This window comes from Mustelus asterias, chromosome 25 (genome assembly GCF_964213995.1).
Source record: "Mustelus asterias chromosome 25, sMusAst1.hap1.1, whole genome shotgun sequence".
In the NCBI taxonomy this organism is placed as follows: Eukaryota; Metazoa; Chordata; class Chondrichthyes; order Carcharhiniformes; family Triakidae; genus Mustelus; species Mustelus asterias.
In genome coordinates this window covers 54,271,812-54,291,436 of record NC_135825.1, presented here as the reverse complement: position 1 = coordinate 54,291,436, position 19,625 = coordinate 54,271,812, and the positions used below count along the sequence as shown (strand labels likewise).

The 19,625-nt window shown below is 39.3% G+C and overlaps 1 protein-coding gene across 15 annotated transcripts in view; it reads right to left on the bottom strand.

Annotated features, from left to right (window-relative positions):
• Positions 1-19,625, bottom strand: part of LOC144479191 (ankyrin repeat and SAM domain-containing protein 1A-like) — a 409,264-nt gene that overhangs the window by 307,952 nt on the left and 81,687 nt on the right. For 11 of the 15 annotated variants that reach the window (XM_078197812.1, XM_078197820.1, XM_078197816.1 and 8 more), the window contains exon 4: positions 14,478-14,540. The exons of the other annotated variants lie outside the window; for them this stretch is intronic. In XM_078197812.1, coding sequence (XP_078053938.1) covers positions 14,478-14,540 — 63 coding nt within the window. The remainder of the gene's footprint in view (positions 1-14,477; positions 14,541-19,625) is intronic. 15 annotated transcript variants of the gene reach the window in all.

Sequence of the window (19,625 nt, the reverse complement as noted above, 5' to 3'; positions counted from 1 at the left end):
CTGGTCCAGTTCAGTTTATGATCAATGGTAATCCCAACAATTTTGACAATGGAGGATTCAGCGATGGTAATGTCATTGAATGTCAACGGAGGAGATGGTTGGATACTATCCTGTTGGAGATTGTCATTGCCTAGCACTTGTGTGGCGTGAATGTTACTTGCCAAGCCTGAATGTGTTGCAGCATTAGGAAAAAGACTGTTTCAGTATTTCAGGAGTCACAAAGAATCTAAACATTTTGAAATCATCCGCAAACATCCCCACTTCTGACCTTATACTGGAGGAAATGTCATTGATAAAGCAGAGGAAAGTTGGGCCGAGGACACGATCTGGAGAAACTCCTGTGGACTGAAATGATTGACCTCCAATAACCACATCCACCTTCCTTTGTACCAGGTTGACTCCAACCCAAACAACTCCAGTGGAAAGTTTTACCCTAATCCCCAATACTGCAACATTGCTACAGCTGCTTGATGCCACACTTGGTCAAGTGCTGTCTTGATGTCAAGGGCAGTCACTCTCACCTCTGAAGTTCAGCTCTTCTGTCTATGAGTGACCTTGACAGGAATCAAATTGAGCATCAGTGAGCACATTATTACTGAGTAATTGCCACTTGATAGCACTGCTGACAACCCCTTCCAGCTCTTTGCTGATGATCGATGATGGAGTGGTAAGGGCCGGGTTGGATTTGTCCTGCTTTTTGTGGACAAGACATAGCTAGGCATTTTCCACAGATGCCAGTGTTGTAGTCTTTCTAAACTAACCAGACTCTCACAAGCACGAAGGAGAATCCCTAAATGTTAAGTTCATGCTGCTGTGAATATACTTCATGTCTTTGCTTTGAATATACTTCACATGCCATCGTATTCAAAATGTTTTACAACATTAGGACAAAAATTAAATATTTTCAAATGGTTTGCAAATCTTGGCACTACGAAAGCAATTAGTTTAAATTCAAAAACCATAAATTTGTCCACACAATAAAAGCACAAGAGCCAACAAGAAAGCACACATAAGAACTAGAGTGAAAAAGCAAGTGTCAAAGATACAAATAGAAATGTTTGAGATGTCTCAAGATAGTGTGACATATCAAAAATATCAAGATAGTGTCATGCGAGTGTACCTTTAAGTTTTTTTTAAATCACGAGGCTTACAGCTTACAGCGAGGTCATTGGGTGAGTGGAGCTAAGCTGTAGCAGTCAGGTGATAGGGCTTTCAGTTTCGTTTGTGGCAGTCAGGTGATAGGGGCTTTTTCCATTGGGCTTTTAGTTTTGTTTTGGGCAGTGTGTTTTTGGAAGCAGTTTAGCAGCAAGCTAAGCAGCAGTCTCCCTCTCTCTGTTCTCTTTGTTTGGTTCTGCATTAAAGAGGCTGAGTTTTGGGAAACAGATTTGACTACAATCTCTTCTGACTTTCGTCACAAGGGATTTTCGGCACTCAACCCAGGAGGTGGGATTCCTGTAATAAGTGGGCATTAACCTATGCTGTATTGTGTTTATTTGGAGGGTTGTGGTGTTGAATGTTGGTTTTGATTAGAACACATTAGATATATTTCCTTAAGAGTTATACATTATCATGGTTGTTGTGTTTCTTGTTTGTAATTGTTAAAAGTTCTTGCTAATTGTCTTACAATACATATCAACAATATTAAACTTAATTAAACTTTGTTTTTGATAAAAAGCTCCTGGTGGGTCAGTTAAAACACACCTGAAGTGAAACCTCTCATGCGCATCTTAGCCAAATTCAATGTAAAATGTCACAGGTCAGGCAAGCTTCATAGAACACCTTGAAGTATCCAACCTGACTTGTAACAATAGATTTTTAAAATTATAGAAATATGTAAACAATAATGAAAGAGAAGTGCTTATATATGGATATATAAATTGGAAGACAGTTCCCAGAGATTGAGACAGAGGCATCTAAACAGGTAGTATCAATATTAACAGAGTTTATTAAAGTGTGATTGTTAAGGTCAGTAAAGTGAAACAGATATTAACTCCTAATTGAGGCATTTTGAGGTATTAAGGAATCTTCTTCTATCTTTGTTGCTTCATACTTGAGTTTTCAACAGCATATTGAAATTTGCCATGCAATTTAAAAAGGTTGCGCAAGAGAAATCCATGCTTGGTTTAATGCTTTTATTATATTTCATGTGCAATTGTCCAACATGAGTCAGGTTAGACCCTATTATGGACAGCTATATGACTGACAAAATGTTGTACAATGTTGTGCATATTTATACATTATGGTAGAACTGTTCCCTCACAAATACAAGTTACAACTGTTACTAATAAAACCAACTCTGATCTGATATTAACTGTTATTTGATTAAGGTATTTTGTAAATGAGAAAAAAATGATTCAAGTTTCAGAGTACCATCAGAAGCATCCACATTGACTGGTTTTCTTTCTTTCAAAGGCTTGCGATGCCACTGTGACAGTAGGATATCAAATATGCACTATCTGCTGCAGTACGACAGAACAAAGTGTATTTCAGGGCCATTTTTTCTTGTGGTGAGATAATTTTATCAATGTTTAGGGTATCAATTCTGTGCTTGGCCATTGGACTTGATTACTATTAAGTTCCATTATATATGTGTACTTTAGCATTTTGATTTTTCTTAAGGTGTGTTAAGAAATGTATATTAAATTGTACAATAAATAGGATCAAGAGGGAAAAGATGCCTTGGTACTGATAGAAAATATAACAGAATGTGATGGATTGTGGACTTGTGCTGGAAGAGAGCAGGTAAGCAGTGTGGAGTAGTACTTGTGGATTGCTCTGTTAGGGAATGGTGGAGGGGACCTGGGCATGAAAATGGGCAAGAGGTTTATACACTGGGGAAGACATTTTGTTCAAAGATAATGGCCCTAAAATTGAGTGTTACAATCCACCACTAAGTTGTATGGAGTAGGTCTTCCATCTATCCAATGATCCTGATGCTGTCAGAAATCACAGTCAGCTTGTTCTAATGTTTTTAGATGGAACAAAGACATAATTCCCACCAGCAATTCAAGAGTTTAGTGATGGAGGCCTGACAAATACATGGGGCGGATAGAGAAAGCCCTTCTAAGCACTATATAAAGCTGGGTTACTCTTTAAGCATAACGTGTAGCAAAGTGAAGCCATGCATGTGACAGGCAAGATTAAAAGAGCTGCCATCTTCCCATAGGAACATAAATATTAATCTCAACTAAAATCAGGCACAGCAGAGTGTTGAATTCTAGCAGTGCATGTTAAAAGACCTGTCAGCACAACAGGCAAAGCCTTATGGTAGGTGGCAGACTGTGCATGGTAATTTCCTAACGCTTGCAGGAGAAGTTTAACAACATCACAAGGTCAACAAATTTAATTGCGATGGCAGCAATTTTACAGATTTTTTAAGTCAAAATGTAGGAGCCAACTTAAGGTTACAACCCTATGCCCTAAAGAAAGTGTGAACTTTTTCCTCCATGGAACAATTTAATTTTAACACTGTAGAATCCTGCAGTACAAGCAAACACTTTGAAGAACCAATTTGAATATCGTTAATACATATGCAACATAAATTCAATAATGGTTAATATTAATCAGTATATTATTCAAACTAACAACCAATCTGTTCTTACATAAGAAAAGTGCATATAATTTGGGTAAGCAACAAAGTACAGGAGAAACCATAGCAAAAGGTAACCGAGACCCTGGGATTACACTCGACTGAGACAATGGGGCCGATTTTACCAAATCGGGACTAAGTGCCGGGTCTGGTTGCCAAATGGATCCGCGCCCGGCAGCCGCGCTCCAGCGCGCCCATATGCCTTTTTTCAGCGCCGGTCTATTGGGCGGGGCTTAGTGCTGTTGGAGCAGCCGGAGCTCCAACTGCACATGTGCAGTTCAGAACAGACCGCAGGCAGCGCGCCCGGGCGCGAAAGGCAAAGCAGCACGGACAGCAGAGAGGATGAAAGGAATTCCCTTTGGAGGATAATGTCCACGTTATAATCATAGGAACTAAAAACCTGACAGTCCAAAATCTGGGATAATATTACAGGACAGGGATGGGGGGGATATACATTTTGAAATATTATCCCAGATTTTGGACTGTCAGGTTTTTAGTTCCTGTGATTTGGACATCATCCTCCAATGGGAATTCCTTTCATCCTCTCTGCTGTCTGTGCTGCTTTGCCTTTCCCTGGGGGTGGGGGGGGGGGGATTGGCTTCGGCGGTTCCCCTGCTGAATTGGAGTCACATTCGGACTTTTATTTAGCAGGTCGTTTAATGCGCGGACGCGAAATGGGCCGCAACCTGGTAAAGTTGGATTCGTCAGTAAAGTTGGGTGCGAGCTTCATTAAGTCGATTTAAATGCATGCAAATGCATTTAAATTGTCGCGCTGGCCGATTCGGGCGCGCGCCAGACCCGCACCCGGATCGGGGCTCGGTAAAGACGCGATCTGCCATGAGTCGGGTGCAGATCGCGTTTTAGGCCCGACGCCCAATTTTACCGCGATTTCGCGCCCCAAATTTTGGTAAAATCGGGCCCAATGTGTTGCCCGTATCGCTTTGTATTGTATTGAACAAGTTTTCATGTTCAAAGATCAGGAAGATTCTGACACTCGTGCTGAGATCAGAACTGTAATGGAAACAGTGGCCAACAGAAACTTATTGGCTGGAATTGTACCGGCCCGCCTGCTGTGGGAATCAGGGCGGGTGAGGGGTGGACCATGGAAAGGTCCGTTGACCTTGGGCAGGATCTTACAGTTTCGGGATTAGCGAGGCCATAAATCCCACCTATTGTATTGCTCTGCACAGGAAAGAAGCAGTCAGGAGAATTGATCTGATACTGAGACCCTAACAGCAGGTATATCCAGCAAGATAGAGACACTCCGTAAAAAGATCATTCAGATCTATACTGGACCCTGGATGAGGCATGGCCTGCAAGGACGTCAATGCAAGGAATAGTTAGATGGAGACGGGGTTTCTGAGTGGAGACCAAGGCGATGACAGATCTTGGTTTAAGAATATTTGGACAACAATAATATATCCTGCCACGAGAAGAATCACACCAGCAGAGTTTCAGGATAAAGGTGGGTGTACCTATACCAGATGAATGATAGCAATTCAAGGCGGCAGCTGTGCAACACCTTCTCAAGGGAAATTGGGAGTGGGCAACAAATGCTGGCGTAGCAAGATCTAAATCCCAGGGGAAAAAATCGTTTTATTGTGAAGTCTCTTCAGAAGTGTTAAAAATATGACAGGACTGGTAGCAGTTTCACCCACGGTTGGACAGCACAGTAGCAGTGGTTAACACTGTTGCCTCTCAGCGCCAGGGGCCCGGGTTCAATTCCACCCTTGGGTGACTGTGGAGTTTGCACATTCTCCCTGTATTTGCGTGGGTTTCTTCTGAATGCTTTGGTTTCCTCCCACAGTCCAAAGATGTTAGGTGGATTGGTCATGTTAAATTGTCCCTTAGTGTCCCAAGATGTGTAGGTTATGGGGATTAACCATGGTAAATGCATGGGGTTGCAGAAGTAGGTCAGAGGGTGGGAAGCTCTGTCAGAGAATCAATGAAGATTCAATGGGCCGAATGGCCTCCATCTGCACTGTCAGGATTCTACGGTTCCTTCTCAATTGAAATATAACATGACAAAGATTTTCACCTTTAAAAATATATACACTTTGTTTCCTTTTGAACTCAAGTATTCTCCTTTAAAATAATAATGGTTCTTTCATCTGTGCTTCTCTCTAAGTTTGCCCCCTGTGAAGGGAAAAGTAAATTACATTTTAGCTATAGTGAAAAGACTTATAAATTCTTTGCCTGGATCCTTTGAAAGCATGTAGAAAAGACATGTTTGCACCTGACCTGCAATCATAAATGATACGCCCTAGTTTATCCTTTACAATGCATCCTTATGGACCGTGAATCTGGGAATCTCAGATTGTGCTGACAACTGTTGTTAGCTGATGGAAGTCAAGTCTGGGGGAAAAAAATTGATCCCAAATCCAGGCTTTCAGGAGTGCTTTCATTGGCATAAAAATAGCAGCAAAAATACTCAGACACAGCAGTATTGGAGGCAAGTTTATTAAGGGTGGTGCATTTTTAAACAATTAATGTAAAAATCTAGTTTTGAGTCTGTAATTGGCAAGCAGAGCATTGAAGGTAGATGGGAAAAAGGTGTACATATTTTGATTTTGTTGTGCTGGTTCACTCATTCGTAGATTCTTCAGATTAATGATTGTTCATGTAAAATATCTGAATTTCTAACTGGCTCTTCCTACTGTGATTTTGATTGGCAAGTTGCAAGGCTCTTGGAACTGTAATTTGTTTTATAAATATGGATAAGCATATTGGAATGAGGAACCAGACTATCACCATGCAGCTTTGAGGGGTCAGGCACCTCCCTGATTTGTGTTAAATCTGTATGTCCAGTTGCTGGAAATTACTGTCCAATTTCACATAAATGACAGTGACGGCTGTTAGCCTTGCTGTCACCAACTGCAAAATCCAGCCGATTGTATTATTCTTAAGTGCAAGGGTATGTTTCTTCTAAGGTCAGAAGTTAAATAAACATTGAATGATTTCCAAAGAGGACAATTAAAAGGTTGGAAATATCTAGGCTCTGGGTTTGTGCGTTTGAGCTGCAAACTTTATCTCATATATGACCCTCTTCAAAGCCCACAACCTAACAATCATCGTGACCGTCTATTTCCATCTCTACAAGATGGGCCACTTTTGCCGTCACTTTACCTCCACCGTTGCTAAAACACTTACCCACCTTCATTCAGTCACCCCAGTGCTCCCTTGGCTGGTCTGTAGGGCAGGATTGTGTTACTTGTCAAGGACTACTCATCTAAAACTTCCATCCGACTTACTATCCCACATTAACTCTTGTTAAAGTACACGAGTTTGTCAAACTGTTGGTTCTTGATTCCTCAAGATCTCAATTCAAGATCCTTGTTCTAATCTACAAATCTCTCCATAGCCTCCACCTTACTCTACCTCTACAATCGTATTGAGCCTTAAATAGCTAAAAGTGACCTTCATGTCGCTTTCTTTTGCATTTTCCTTCCATCTGCTCCACTGCCTTCAGCCATTTCTGCCCAAAATCTGGAACTTTTCTCTAAAATAAAACTGGCTTTCACCCTCCTCCTTAGCCTCTCTACAATCTGAAGAACTGTCATGCAGAATCGAAACATTAACTCGTCTTCTTCACAGGTACTGCCAGACCTGCTGAGTTTTTCCAGCATTTTCAGTTTTCATCTCTTTAATCTTGCTTTGTCACCAACCTATCTTACTCCATTTTGCATTGTTTGTTTTGCTATTTTGTCAACTTCTCTAAATTCAAGACTACTTGAATCAAATGTTCATCTACTGCAATTTAAGCATTAAATACACAAGGCCGGGTTGATGTCAAACTGCCAGTGCTCACCATTATTACCCGATGACACGAACTGCATTTTCAGAATAAAAGCAAATTACTGTGGATGCTGGAATCTGAAACAGAAAATGCTGGAAAAAAAATCACAGCAGGTCTGACAGCATCTGTGGAGGGAGAAGAGAGCTTACATTTTGCTGTCAGACCTGCTGACACTTTGCTGCGTTTTCCGCAATTACAGAATATTGGGCATATACAGACTGACAGAAATCCTGAAGTTGCAGTCTGTCACTCACAGCTCCGGTACAGGCTGCACTGTGGGCCCTTCTGTTAAATTCTTGACAACCAGGCTGGTGTAAGAAGAGACCTTCAATCTTTATATTGTTTTAGATTGATTCGCAAAGTGAAACATTAAAAAGGTATTGCTCCTGACTCTACATCCCAACAGCAGTGTTAATAAATGTCTCTTTGTGTGCTCAAGTTATCTAATGAATGACCTCCACCTAGACATCCTCAATTTAAATTTATACAATTAACACCGTACCCCCCCATCCCCCACCAATGCCAGCAATCAGAATCAGCAAAATGTTTCAACTTTCCTGTCCCTTTGAATCCCTTTTTGAAAAAGTTACATGTTCAAACAGCTAATTTGATTAACAAAATTTGACAAATAGAACTGACCGCCCCCCCCCCCCCCCAAAAAAATTATAGTTTGGAATGTTAAATGATAAGATTTAAGCTAAACTTTAAATATTCTTTTTTTTTAAAGTTACAAATATTTTAGCTTCTACCTAATCGCATGTGTATAATTCCGAACTTTAATTTGGTTTGCAAAAGCTTTTTCTCAAAGTGATTTTTTTTAAATTGCTTTTTGTTTTCAGTTTGTGTTTTTGTGAAAATCCTTTAATGCGTGGACAGCCTGATGACATCACTGCAGCTCCCTGTTGTAATTGCCCGGTAAAGGAAACTGCAATCAGTTGCGGTACCAATGTATGGTGAGGTGGCAAGACTCATGAATGAATGGGTGAATGCCCTTTCTTCACTGCTGAAGCAAATTTAGGCCCACAGCTTTGCTATTGACAATGCTTACCCAATTATGCAAGTCAAAAACACAAGTTATTATACTATAATGATATCCTGCACTTGGTTGAGGTCAAGAGGTTATACTGAGGCTTCATTTGAAGCAATTTTTTAAAGCGGCACCTAAGCCTTTTGGCTAAGATGCAAATGAGATCAAGCCTTGGAGAAGGTGCAATGCCTGCTCCAATCAGCTTGGACCATGTAGATCAAGCCCAAGACAAGAAATGGGAAGCCTGTCTTGTCAGCTTGGATCAGGAATGTCTCACTTGCTGAGACTTTGAATGGATTGAATTGGATATAAACCAAAAAAAAACATAAGTTATTCGAACTGTGCTGGTACAATCCTAGTTCAATTACTCCACAAGCTACAAGTCAGAATCAAGGACAAACGGTCTGGCTTCATTTCTTCAAGTTCATTTACTTGAGTTATTTTACTAACAGATAAAGGTTGACAAAATTTGCAAACAAGCTAACCAGCTGCTGGAAACTTACATTATATTTGCCTGTAATTCAATGCAAAGAGATAAGAAATGCACACAAATGTTTTATTGCATGGCTAATAAATGTATTCCTATGGTCCAGCAAAGATAGATGTCTCTATAAAAAATACAGGGGTGGCAGCAAACATGTGCCTGGAGCGAAACATGACAATTATGGGAATTTCCACAAATGGAAGGTTATCTGAAAAGGGCGAGTGTGTTCAGGATTACAGGGAGAAAGTGAGAGAATGGCACTAAAAGGAATTGCTCAGAGAGGGGGTGCAGATATAATAGATCAAATGGCCACATTCTGCGCTGCAAAAATTCTCTAACAATTTTGGGAAGAAATCACATTTAAACGTCGGGTCTTTAAAGCAAAGTGTATTCACAAAGTGCAAGTAAAAAAAGCAACAAAGCAAATGATGGTTAAAGTGCAAATAAGCTACACATTGAAATTGCATTCCCAAAGATTGTAAACAATATGACATTCAGTCATTAATAAACAGTTCATATCCATTGGGTTGGGCATGCACACAGCACAAGTGATCGCACAGGCCATCTTTTCTTGATGTGACCAGATACTGATTGCAAACAGGCACAGAAAGATAGGATGTTAGGTCACCTGTTGGAAAGTTACCTTTGTCAGTCCAAGTTTAGCATGCAAGAGAGTAAGTTAGCAGTTATTTCACGAAGATTACGCTTTTGCATGCCAACGGGTTATGTTCATTATTTTATATTATTACACAAAGACAAGTTGGACTGATTAAACTATGTGAAACTAACCATAGTGCTGTCCTCAAATGTCCATGTATTGTGTAATTAGTCTACAGCCTAATTTGACCCAGTAATTGAGCACCTTCAAAGATTAAGAAGCATATGGAAGAGACAACGCAGCTGAGTCATATCATGAAGGATAAAGCTTTTAAAATCATGGGTTACGTTTCCATAAGCTGGATATTGGACACATCTCTAACCCAAGACGCAGAAGCTGCTTAAGAGTGATTGGCATTGCTAACAGGATACCTAAGGCAAGACCTTCAACTTATGGTAGTGAAACTTGGAAGTGAATGATATATGCAGGGCTTTCCAGTTATTACTAATAGATCTGCAGTGGCAATCGACAGAATACTTTGTACATTATATGGTAAAATACTCCTTTAATTTTAAGATATGCAATCCAACATACTAGGAAATCCACCATAATAGAAATAAGCTAATTATAAATTCATATTAATATCATAACTGTCCAGTTATTTAACAAAAACAAAGATTCTCATGCATACAGCTATGTCAACATTTCTTTGGCAAAGGTTTGGTTAAAAGTAATGCTTGTTTATATGGATTTTAGCAATAATTTTATGTTCCTGTGTGCTGATCCCAACATTTGGAAAATGGCACCCATAATGTTGAGGTAGCTAATGTTAATGTTGATACCAAAGCCAACTACTATTCAATACTAACTGTAATGTATCTGGGACTATCTTCTATACGCAAAGGTGTAAATTTCAGATCATCCAAGTTCAAGTTGGGAAGGGTGAAAAATATGATGGATTAGTGCATATTTGTACATGTGGTTCACCTGATGTAGCAGCATTCCATCCCGTAAAACAATGGGTTTATGCCATGGTGGCCACTTGATGTGGCTCAGGAGTCCCACTCAGGCATGGCAGTCTCTGCCACATTTGCTGCAGAGGTGTAGGATCCACTTGCCTCTTCTCGGCCAGCTGAGCTTCTGGTTTCTGCTCACCTCTTCCAAACAAATGGTGGAGGCATGCATGATCCAGTGGCAGTTCACAGACAGAAGGTCTTTAGATACAAGCCCGTCATCCACCTTACAAACACCAGCACTAATGTAGTCGGCTTGGCAATGCGCATGATAATGGAATTAGCACACTCCACGACCTCTAAGCTGGTGACTTTGTCCTGCCAAGAAATGCTACAGGTGAACGTCTTTCAGTCTTTTCTCCTGCCTAGCATATGTTGCACAGATCTCACCACTGTAGAGGAGTGCACTGAGAGTGCAGGCTTGCAGTTTGGTGCTCTCTCTTCCACAGCATGGACATAACAGCCGCAGCTTTTGTGATACATGTTGATTTCAGTGTCAAATATGAAATTGCTGAAGATTGTGGACCCTTTATATATGAAGCTATTGACAACCTCCAGCGTCACATTATCAAAGCTGACAGGTAGCTGTATGGCAACATCCTGGACCTTGACATTTGTCTTCCTGATACTGATGGTCAAACCAAATTCCTTACAGGTATGAAAGTGCCTGTGTATTTTCTGCTGCGGTTGCTCTTCAGTATGGAATGTTCAGCATTGAGCAACTCTATGATAAGGACTTGACGCACCTTTGTCTTGGCTGTCTTGGCATACATGGCTGAACAGCATACTGTCGGTTCTGGAAAGCAGACGACCTGTAGGCATTTGATAGCAAAGATGTGCCAAAGAGTATCAGTACCAGAACACAACCCTGTTTGACCCCACTGCAGCTCTCAAAAGGTTCCAATGTTGCCCTGAGATTGTCATGGAAAGAGGTGGTTACACTCAGCAGCTGCTGTGGAAATGCAATGCTTTCCAAATCAACAACCTCTGCTCACGTGGTCAAATGCCCTGGTGAGATTGATGAAGGTATTAGCGGTCTCCTTTGTTCATGACATTTCTCTTACAGCTGACAGATGGAAAAGATCATGCCAACTGTAGATCTTCCAGTTCTGAAACCACATTGGCATTTCAGACAGATGCATTCAGCTACAATTTGCAATGTGACAAGGGCAAATATTTTCCCCTAGATGCTCAGCAGATGGCTTGAAAGTTGTTGCAATCGCCTTTGTTCTTGTACACAGTCACAATCTTTATATCATGCATATCATGGGGCACTGTGGTGCTGCGATGAACATCTGTCTGGCAAAGGAAGATAACTGGCTCTATCTTCAACTTATATTGAGTTTTGTGAATAAATCAAAATGCAGATGACTTTTCCCTCACCCAGGTGGAAACTGGCTCTTATATTTGTGCCCTAACCTTTCCACAATTAATATCAGCTAATCTTATTCACAATGAAAGCATGCACTCAACTGTCACAGCATTTGCAACATTAAGACACTGCCCCCTCCCTCCAGCATAGACAGAGAATGTAATGCAGATGCTGCAGAATAACAGCATCCCATGCTTGGTTAAGCTGGTAGGGCATCAATATCTTGCACTTGGCAAGTGAGTCAATAGCTTTGCTGAGCTATTCCACTGTGGGTTTCCTGCACGATATATATGGTAAACTTCAAATCAAATGGGGTTTTTTCCCTTTCTTTTAAGTACCAATTAAACTGCGTATTTTTCCCTTACTATTTTCAACTCTTCTTCTTGACACATATGCAAAATTCATTTGGACAGTACTTTTTTTAATTTCAGCATCAATATGAGAACCCCTGTAATATTATTTACCACCAAAATTATATATTGCGTTGCACAATGGGGAGGTTGTGACAAGAACAAAACCCAACTTTGGCTGGACAGAAAATGGCAGAGGTGAATCAGCAACCTACTACATCCCGACTCAATTTACCTCTCCATTGACTTCAATGCAAACGAAAATCAAGCAAGGTGTGTAACAGGCAGCTAATACACCAGCCCTGTTTGTACCGCCTATAAGAAATACATTTTTCCCCAAAGCAGTTATGACCAGTGTGACGATCAGGTGAAGTAGTGTTAAAAAAAATCAAGGAACTTACAGACCAGGATTTGCAGTAATAATACACTTCTCAATACATGCAAGGGGTGATGGGGAACAGGCTGTAATTACAACCTAACAGATTTACATTGGCAATTTTCATGACAAATATGGACCAAAAAAAGCTAATGTTAACAAAAACAGAATGCATATCCAAGATTTTGAATATTTTTTTTAAAAATTATTCTTTCACAGGATGTGGGTGTCACTGACTGGGCCAGCATTTATTGTCCACTCCTAATTGCCCTTGAGAAGGTGGTTGTGAGCTGTCAAAGCGCTGTTAGGGAGGGACCAGTAAGATTTTAACCCAGTGACAGCAAAGGAACAGCAATTTTGTCCCAAGTCAGGATGATGTGTGGCTTGGTGATGTTTCCATACATCTGTTGCTCTTGTCCTTCTAGGTAGTAGAGGTTATGGATTTGGGAGATGCTGTCAAAGGAGTCTTGATGAGTTTCTACATATCATGTAGATGGTTCCACTGTGCATCAGTGATGGTGGCAGTGGTGGGGTGGGAGGGAGTGAATGCTTAAAGTGGTGGATGGGGTGTCTCCAGAGGGCTGCCATGTTCTGGTGTCAGGTTTCTTGAATGTTGTTGGAGCTGCACTCATCAAGGCAAGCAAAGGTCATTCCATCACACTCTGGACTTGTGCCTTGTAGATGCTGGACAGGCTTTGTGGAGTTAAGGAGTGAATTATCTGCTCCACAATTCTCAGCCTCTGACCTGCTCTGATAGCCACAGTATATATGTGACTGGTCCAGTCAGTTTTGGTAAATGGCAACCCCCCTTGGATGTCGAAAGTGAGGGATTCAGTGATGGTAATGCCATTGAATGTTGAGAGATGATGGCTACAATCTCTCTTATTGGAGATTGTCTTTGCTTGGCAGTTACATGACATGATGTTACTTGCCACTTATCAGTCCAAGTCTGAATGTTGTCCAGGTCTTGTTATATATGCAGACTGCCTCAGTATCCCAAGAGTTGCAAACGGAGAACATTGTACAATCATCATATTCCCACTTCTGACCTTATGATGGAGGGAAGGCCATGAATCGTATTACCAGAAGGTTTCCTATGGCATCACACAAACTACATTTTTACTGTGTTCATAAGCGGAGCATTCTTAAAAAGATTTGGGATTAGAAGGAACAGAGGGAGAGGGGGGCAGAGGGAGGAGGAACAGAAAAGATGATTCATCAAGGAAGTCATTCAAAGCGGATAAGGTAACAGGCAGGATCATTTTACTATCTGCCTCTTTTTATTTCCCCTCAACATTGAGGCCAAGAGACAAGTTTCTCACCTAGCCACTCAACTGTAAGTAGTGCAAAAAGTGGAACAAAGTTTGAATATAGCTTGAATAGCATGTCAACAGCCAAAATATATTCAATATTAGTAGTTGGCTTCACTATACATCCCCAGTGAACCAAACATTAGATCACCTGAAGAACGGAGATCAACCTACTTAATTTGACTAAGTTCAGTGTGCAATTTTATAGTTGACATAGCATGGTTAGGTTAGTTAGTATATACAGGCTCATCTCTAGCTGATGTGACATTAATCTGTTAAGTGCACAATAAAGAGTGGTATTTGCATTCAAACTGAAACAAGTCCATGATCACTGATGTAATCTGGATTTTAATTAATGCAGTCCGGTGCTCTCTGTGAATACACATTTATATATACTTTTTTAAAATCTTAGAATTGTTTTAAACTCAAGCAAACAGGACATAGAACAAGAACAAAAACACTGTAAAAAACAGAGACTGTAACACAGATGAGAGGAAAACGGAACTGAAAATGGGGGTTAAAAAAAAGAGGAAACCTGAAACGGCAACGTCAGTCTACACACCTTGGCATTGATATAAGGGTCAAAAGGGCCATACTTTTTGAGGTCTTTGCTCTCAATTGCATTCTACGAGGGAAGGAAAGAAAATGCAAATGATAAAATAAGGTTATGCTGAAAAATAATGATGAAAATGTACTGATAAAACATAATGACAGTTAAAAACAGTTTCAGATAACCAGTAAGAATTTAGATAGCACTTAATTGTAACCAACTCAAGCTAAATTTTAAAATTCTGCTGTTATAAACTTGAGAACAAAAATAAAAATATGCAAAATCAGGAATACAGACAGATGATAAAAATTTGAACAGTACATTTAAGAATTATTTCACCGACTACTCCTATTTTTGAATAATGAACTAGGTTATTCCTGCTTATCCAATAATAGCATTTTTTCCCCCAAAATTTAGCAGCACTGCTCCTCTGAGTTTACATAATGATAAAATAAACTGCTTCCACACAGAAAAAATTAATTGAAAAAAAATTAAGAGAACCCATAATAATGAAATGAGTTGTTCGAGTCTTTTATTTGTATCCCAGCGATAAAAACACAGCTGGCTTTTCTTTATTCACAGGCAATATAAAACGTTGAGTGAAGACGCACTTCCTGACCGACAGTGAAGGTTAGTTTGTAATGTTTTATCACCATAAATAATGGGTTTGAGAAGCTGCTCAATAGTTTTTAATCTTAAATACAGTATATTTCAGTAATATTTTACTGCAATGTACTTGAATAACCAAAATAAGCCAATTTGCATACCGTTAGTTTTTACAATTGGACTGACTAAGCAGATTAAGGTAAAAGGCCCAAAAGTGGTTCAAATGTTTCCTGACAAAAATGGGCTTGTTTTAATTCCCCCCCCCCCCCCCCAATTAATAAGGTAGCAAAAGCATTTTTATATTGAAGATTAATCAGCAAATGAAGAAAACTATATGCATGCATAGCACATACAGCACTTGGTGAGACTCGGTCATCAGCATTCTACACCGCTGCATGAAATGCCAGCATTTGAGCACGGTGGGGGTTTTTTTTTTGACTAGTTTGACAGTATCTGACACGAGTTGAACAAATAGTTTCAAAATGAGTATTTGGAAGGGTGGTATTATATGCTGTTTTATCTGCACAATACCTGCTGGTTCCTTCAATCACTATTTATGCAAATTAACCTGGTTTATGGTAGGCCTCCCATCTCCAGAAATGCACCAAGCAATTAATCTCATTATTTCTGTCTGAACACAACGTCATCTTTCTTTAAAAGGACTCCCATTTTTACTGAAAACACTCAGTTAGAATAAGCCAGAAGTAATTAAGGTACACCAAATAAAGATTGTAACATGTGTACACTATCATAATTACAAAACCAACAGGTACATTTCAGAGTGGATGAAAGGTAGACAAAAAATTTTGTCCAACTTCAAACACAATTTTAAGTATAATATATTACATATCTATTACGTTTTGGTTATGAACTGAGGGTGTGTGAATAATTTTAATTAAATTCTGATAATGCAATTTTCAAACAGCCTTGAACTCTAATTTGGGAAAAGTATTTTTTCATATAGATCAGCCCTCCCACGTTATAAAAATTGTTTTTTAATCAATTGTTAAACTCAGAAAATGGTTTAACAAAAGACAGGGTTAATACAGTTTACCAAAGACTTAATTTTGTCCAACAGCTATTACACATTTTCTTTTTACATATGTTCTTACAAAGCATAGCTGATGCACTATAGATATTCATTGCACATCTGTTTTTCATATGGTACTTTGTGTTTTTACTATTTTCTGAAGTTGTACATTTTCGTTTATTTTTACAGAGGAGTTGTTGTCGTCTAAAAGCCATTTGGCAGCCTAGATCAAGATTCAATATCCTGGGGTTAAGAAATAAGAGCAGGTAATTGTTAACTGTCACCACCAAGCATCATGAACTAATGACATCACTGAACGTCCCTAATGGAGCAAAGATCTGGAACTGATTGAAACCAGATTAAAAACTCAGTAAAAATCCAATACTGTGACAATATTCAGAATACGTGCAAAGTTGTTGAAAATTTAATTTTCATTTAGCATCAAGAAACAGAACAGGGGGATTCCATCGACTGCAAAAAATTAAATAAAAGCTTATTTATGATTACATGAAGCACCAAAGGCCAGAATGCCAAACTGCAAAACTCAGGTTTGGAGCAAAAACTTTAATAACTTTAAAATATAACTACAGAATTAATTTAGTCAGATGCAAGAAAATAAAATGGCTAAGTTTTAATATAGTCTTGAAGTAATTTCCAAACGTCCTAAATTTTGGACTCAATTTCTTTTCTGAATGATCATGTCGTTTAATTTCTTGCCAACATTATGCAAAATACTTGCAAAGGCCATGTCACTGCCACAGTTCATCAGTGTCTCGGTGCAAACATCTGTAAGTCTTTCAACAAGTAACAGGAAAGAGATATGGGTTACCAAAATCAATAATGAGGATTGAACTTAAAATGATTTCCTTTTTGTTAAATAAGTAGCTAAATATAGTTTGACTCACAGGAACATAGGACTTAGGAGCAGGAGTAGGTTATTTGGTTCTTTGAGCCTGTTCCATCACTCCATAAGATGATGGATTGTGGTCTCAACTTCACTTCCCTGCTTGTTCCCTATAACCCTAGACTCCTTCGTCTATCAAAATTCTATCCAACTCTGCCTTGAATAAGTCCAACAACTTAGCCTCCACTACTGTCTGGAAAAGAGAATTCCACACACGAATAACACTTCAGGAAAAAATTCTTCTCATCCCACCTTAAAAGGTAGAACTCTTATTTTTAAAACTGTGCCTTCTAGTTCTAGTCTCCTCCACAAGAGGAAACATCCTCCCAGTATCCAACTTAAGTCTGCTCAAGGTGTTATATGTTTCAATGAGATCACCTCATAAATCCCAATGGGTACAGGCCCAAACTATTCAACCTTTCTTCTTAAGATAAGCCTCAAATCCCAGAAATGAGTTGAGTGAACCTTCCCTGAACTGTTTCTAATACAATTATATACATTTTCAAATAAGGCGACTAAAATTGTACACAGTACTCCAGATGTCATCTCACCAAGATCCTGTACAACTGCAGCTAAGTTTTCCTACTTTTATATTCCATTCCCCTTGCAATAAACACTAACATTCAATTTGCCTTCCTGATCACCAATTTTTTGGAATTCATGTAGCGGGACACCCAAGATCCCTCTTTACCATGGAGTTCTGTAACCCCTTTCCATTTACAATGTATTCTGCTTTTCTAATCTTCAGGCCAAAGTGGACATGTTAAATCTGCCCACATTATACTCCTGCCAATTTTTTGCCCATTCTTAACTTGCTTATTTCCCTTTGCAGAACCTCTACGTTCTCTTGACAGCTTAATTGCCTACCTATCTTGCTATCATCAGCAAATTTAGCAAACATACATTCAGTTCTTTCAACCAAGTTATTGATTTTGATCGTAAATTGTTAAGGCCCCAGCACTGTTGTGTGTTGCATGCCACTCAGTACAGCTTAACAATCCAAAAGAAAAACATTTATCACTTCTCTCAGATTCCTGTGAGCTAACCAATCCTTTATTCTGATATGTCACTGTGTCATAACCTTTGATGTGGCACCTTATCAAATGTCTTTTGGAAATAGAAGTACACCACCTCTGCAGCATCCCCTTTATCGACTCTACTGGTTACTTACTCAAAGAACTGTAATAAATCAAACACGATTTCCCTTTCACAAAGTCTCATTGCTTCTGTGTAATCACATTATAATTTTCTAAATATCCTCATACAACCACCTTAATGATGGATTCTAGCAATTGTCTTATGATAGATATTAGACTAACTGGCTTATAATTTACTTTGTCTTCCTCCTTTCTTGAATAAAGGTGTTACATTAGCTTTTTTCCAATCTGCTAGGACCCTTCCAGAATCTAAGGATTTTTAGAAGATTATAATGAATGCCTCAGCAACCACTTATTTTAAGTCCTAGTTTACAGGCCATCTGGACCTGGAGATTTGTCAGTCTTTAGATTTAACTTTATCCGATGCGTTTTCTTTGATGATAGTAATTATTTTAAGTTCCTCCCTCTCATTCACCTTTCGATTTTCAAGTTTCTTTGGGAAGTTTCCAATACAACACAATGGGCAGGATTTTCCAGCCATGCTCGCCCCAAAACTGGAAAATCCAGTCAATGGACCTTTGCACTGTCCGCCCCCCTGATTCCCACGGTGGGCAGGATGGGAAATTTCCCCCCAATATCTGATTAACGCCTCTGCGTTTTCTTGATTTCCATACATACTTCCCCAGACTCGCATGGTATAGGTTTTCTAGACAGCCTTTCCTATTTAAATATTTGGAGAAACTCTTGCTATGTATTTCATATTACGAGACAGCTTTCTCTCGTACTATGTTTTCTCCCTCTATTACATTTTTATTCATTCTTTGTTGCTTCTTAAAATCTGGTTAACCTTATGACCTACCACTAATCTCTGCAGATGTGTCCAGTGTCTTTTTCAATTTGATACTATCCTTAACTTCCTTATTTAGCCACAGATAATGCATCCTTCGCAAAGAGTTTTCTTCACTGGAATAAATCTGAGAGTTAATATCTCCTTAAATTCTGCCACTGCATTTCTACGGTCCTATCTTTTAACTTAGTTTCCCAATTCATTTTAGCCAGTTCTGCCTTAATATCCTTGAATCAGGATTAAAACTTAGATCCACACTTCTCCCCTTCAAATTGAACATAAAATTGTGTCATGTTATGACAGCTGTCACTTCGCGGCTCCTTTACCTTCAGGCTATTGATTAATCCTGTCTTATTTCACATTATCAGTTCTAGAATAACCTGCTTGTTGGTTGGCTCTACAGCATACTGCTCTACAAAACTGTCCCGAATACATTCTCAGCTACCTTTGTCAATCTGATTCACCCAATCTGCATGTAATTTGAAGTAATCTTTTTTACATGCCCTATTTATTTATTCCAGTATGCTCTGTGCTATGGTGTTACAACTATTAGGAGTCTATAAACCACTGCCACAAGTACCAAAATAAAACAGAACAAAGAAAATTACAGCACAGGAACAGGCTCTTGGGGCCCTCCAAACCTGCATCAACCATGCTGCCCGACTCAACTAAAACC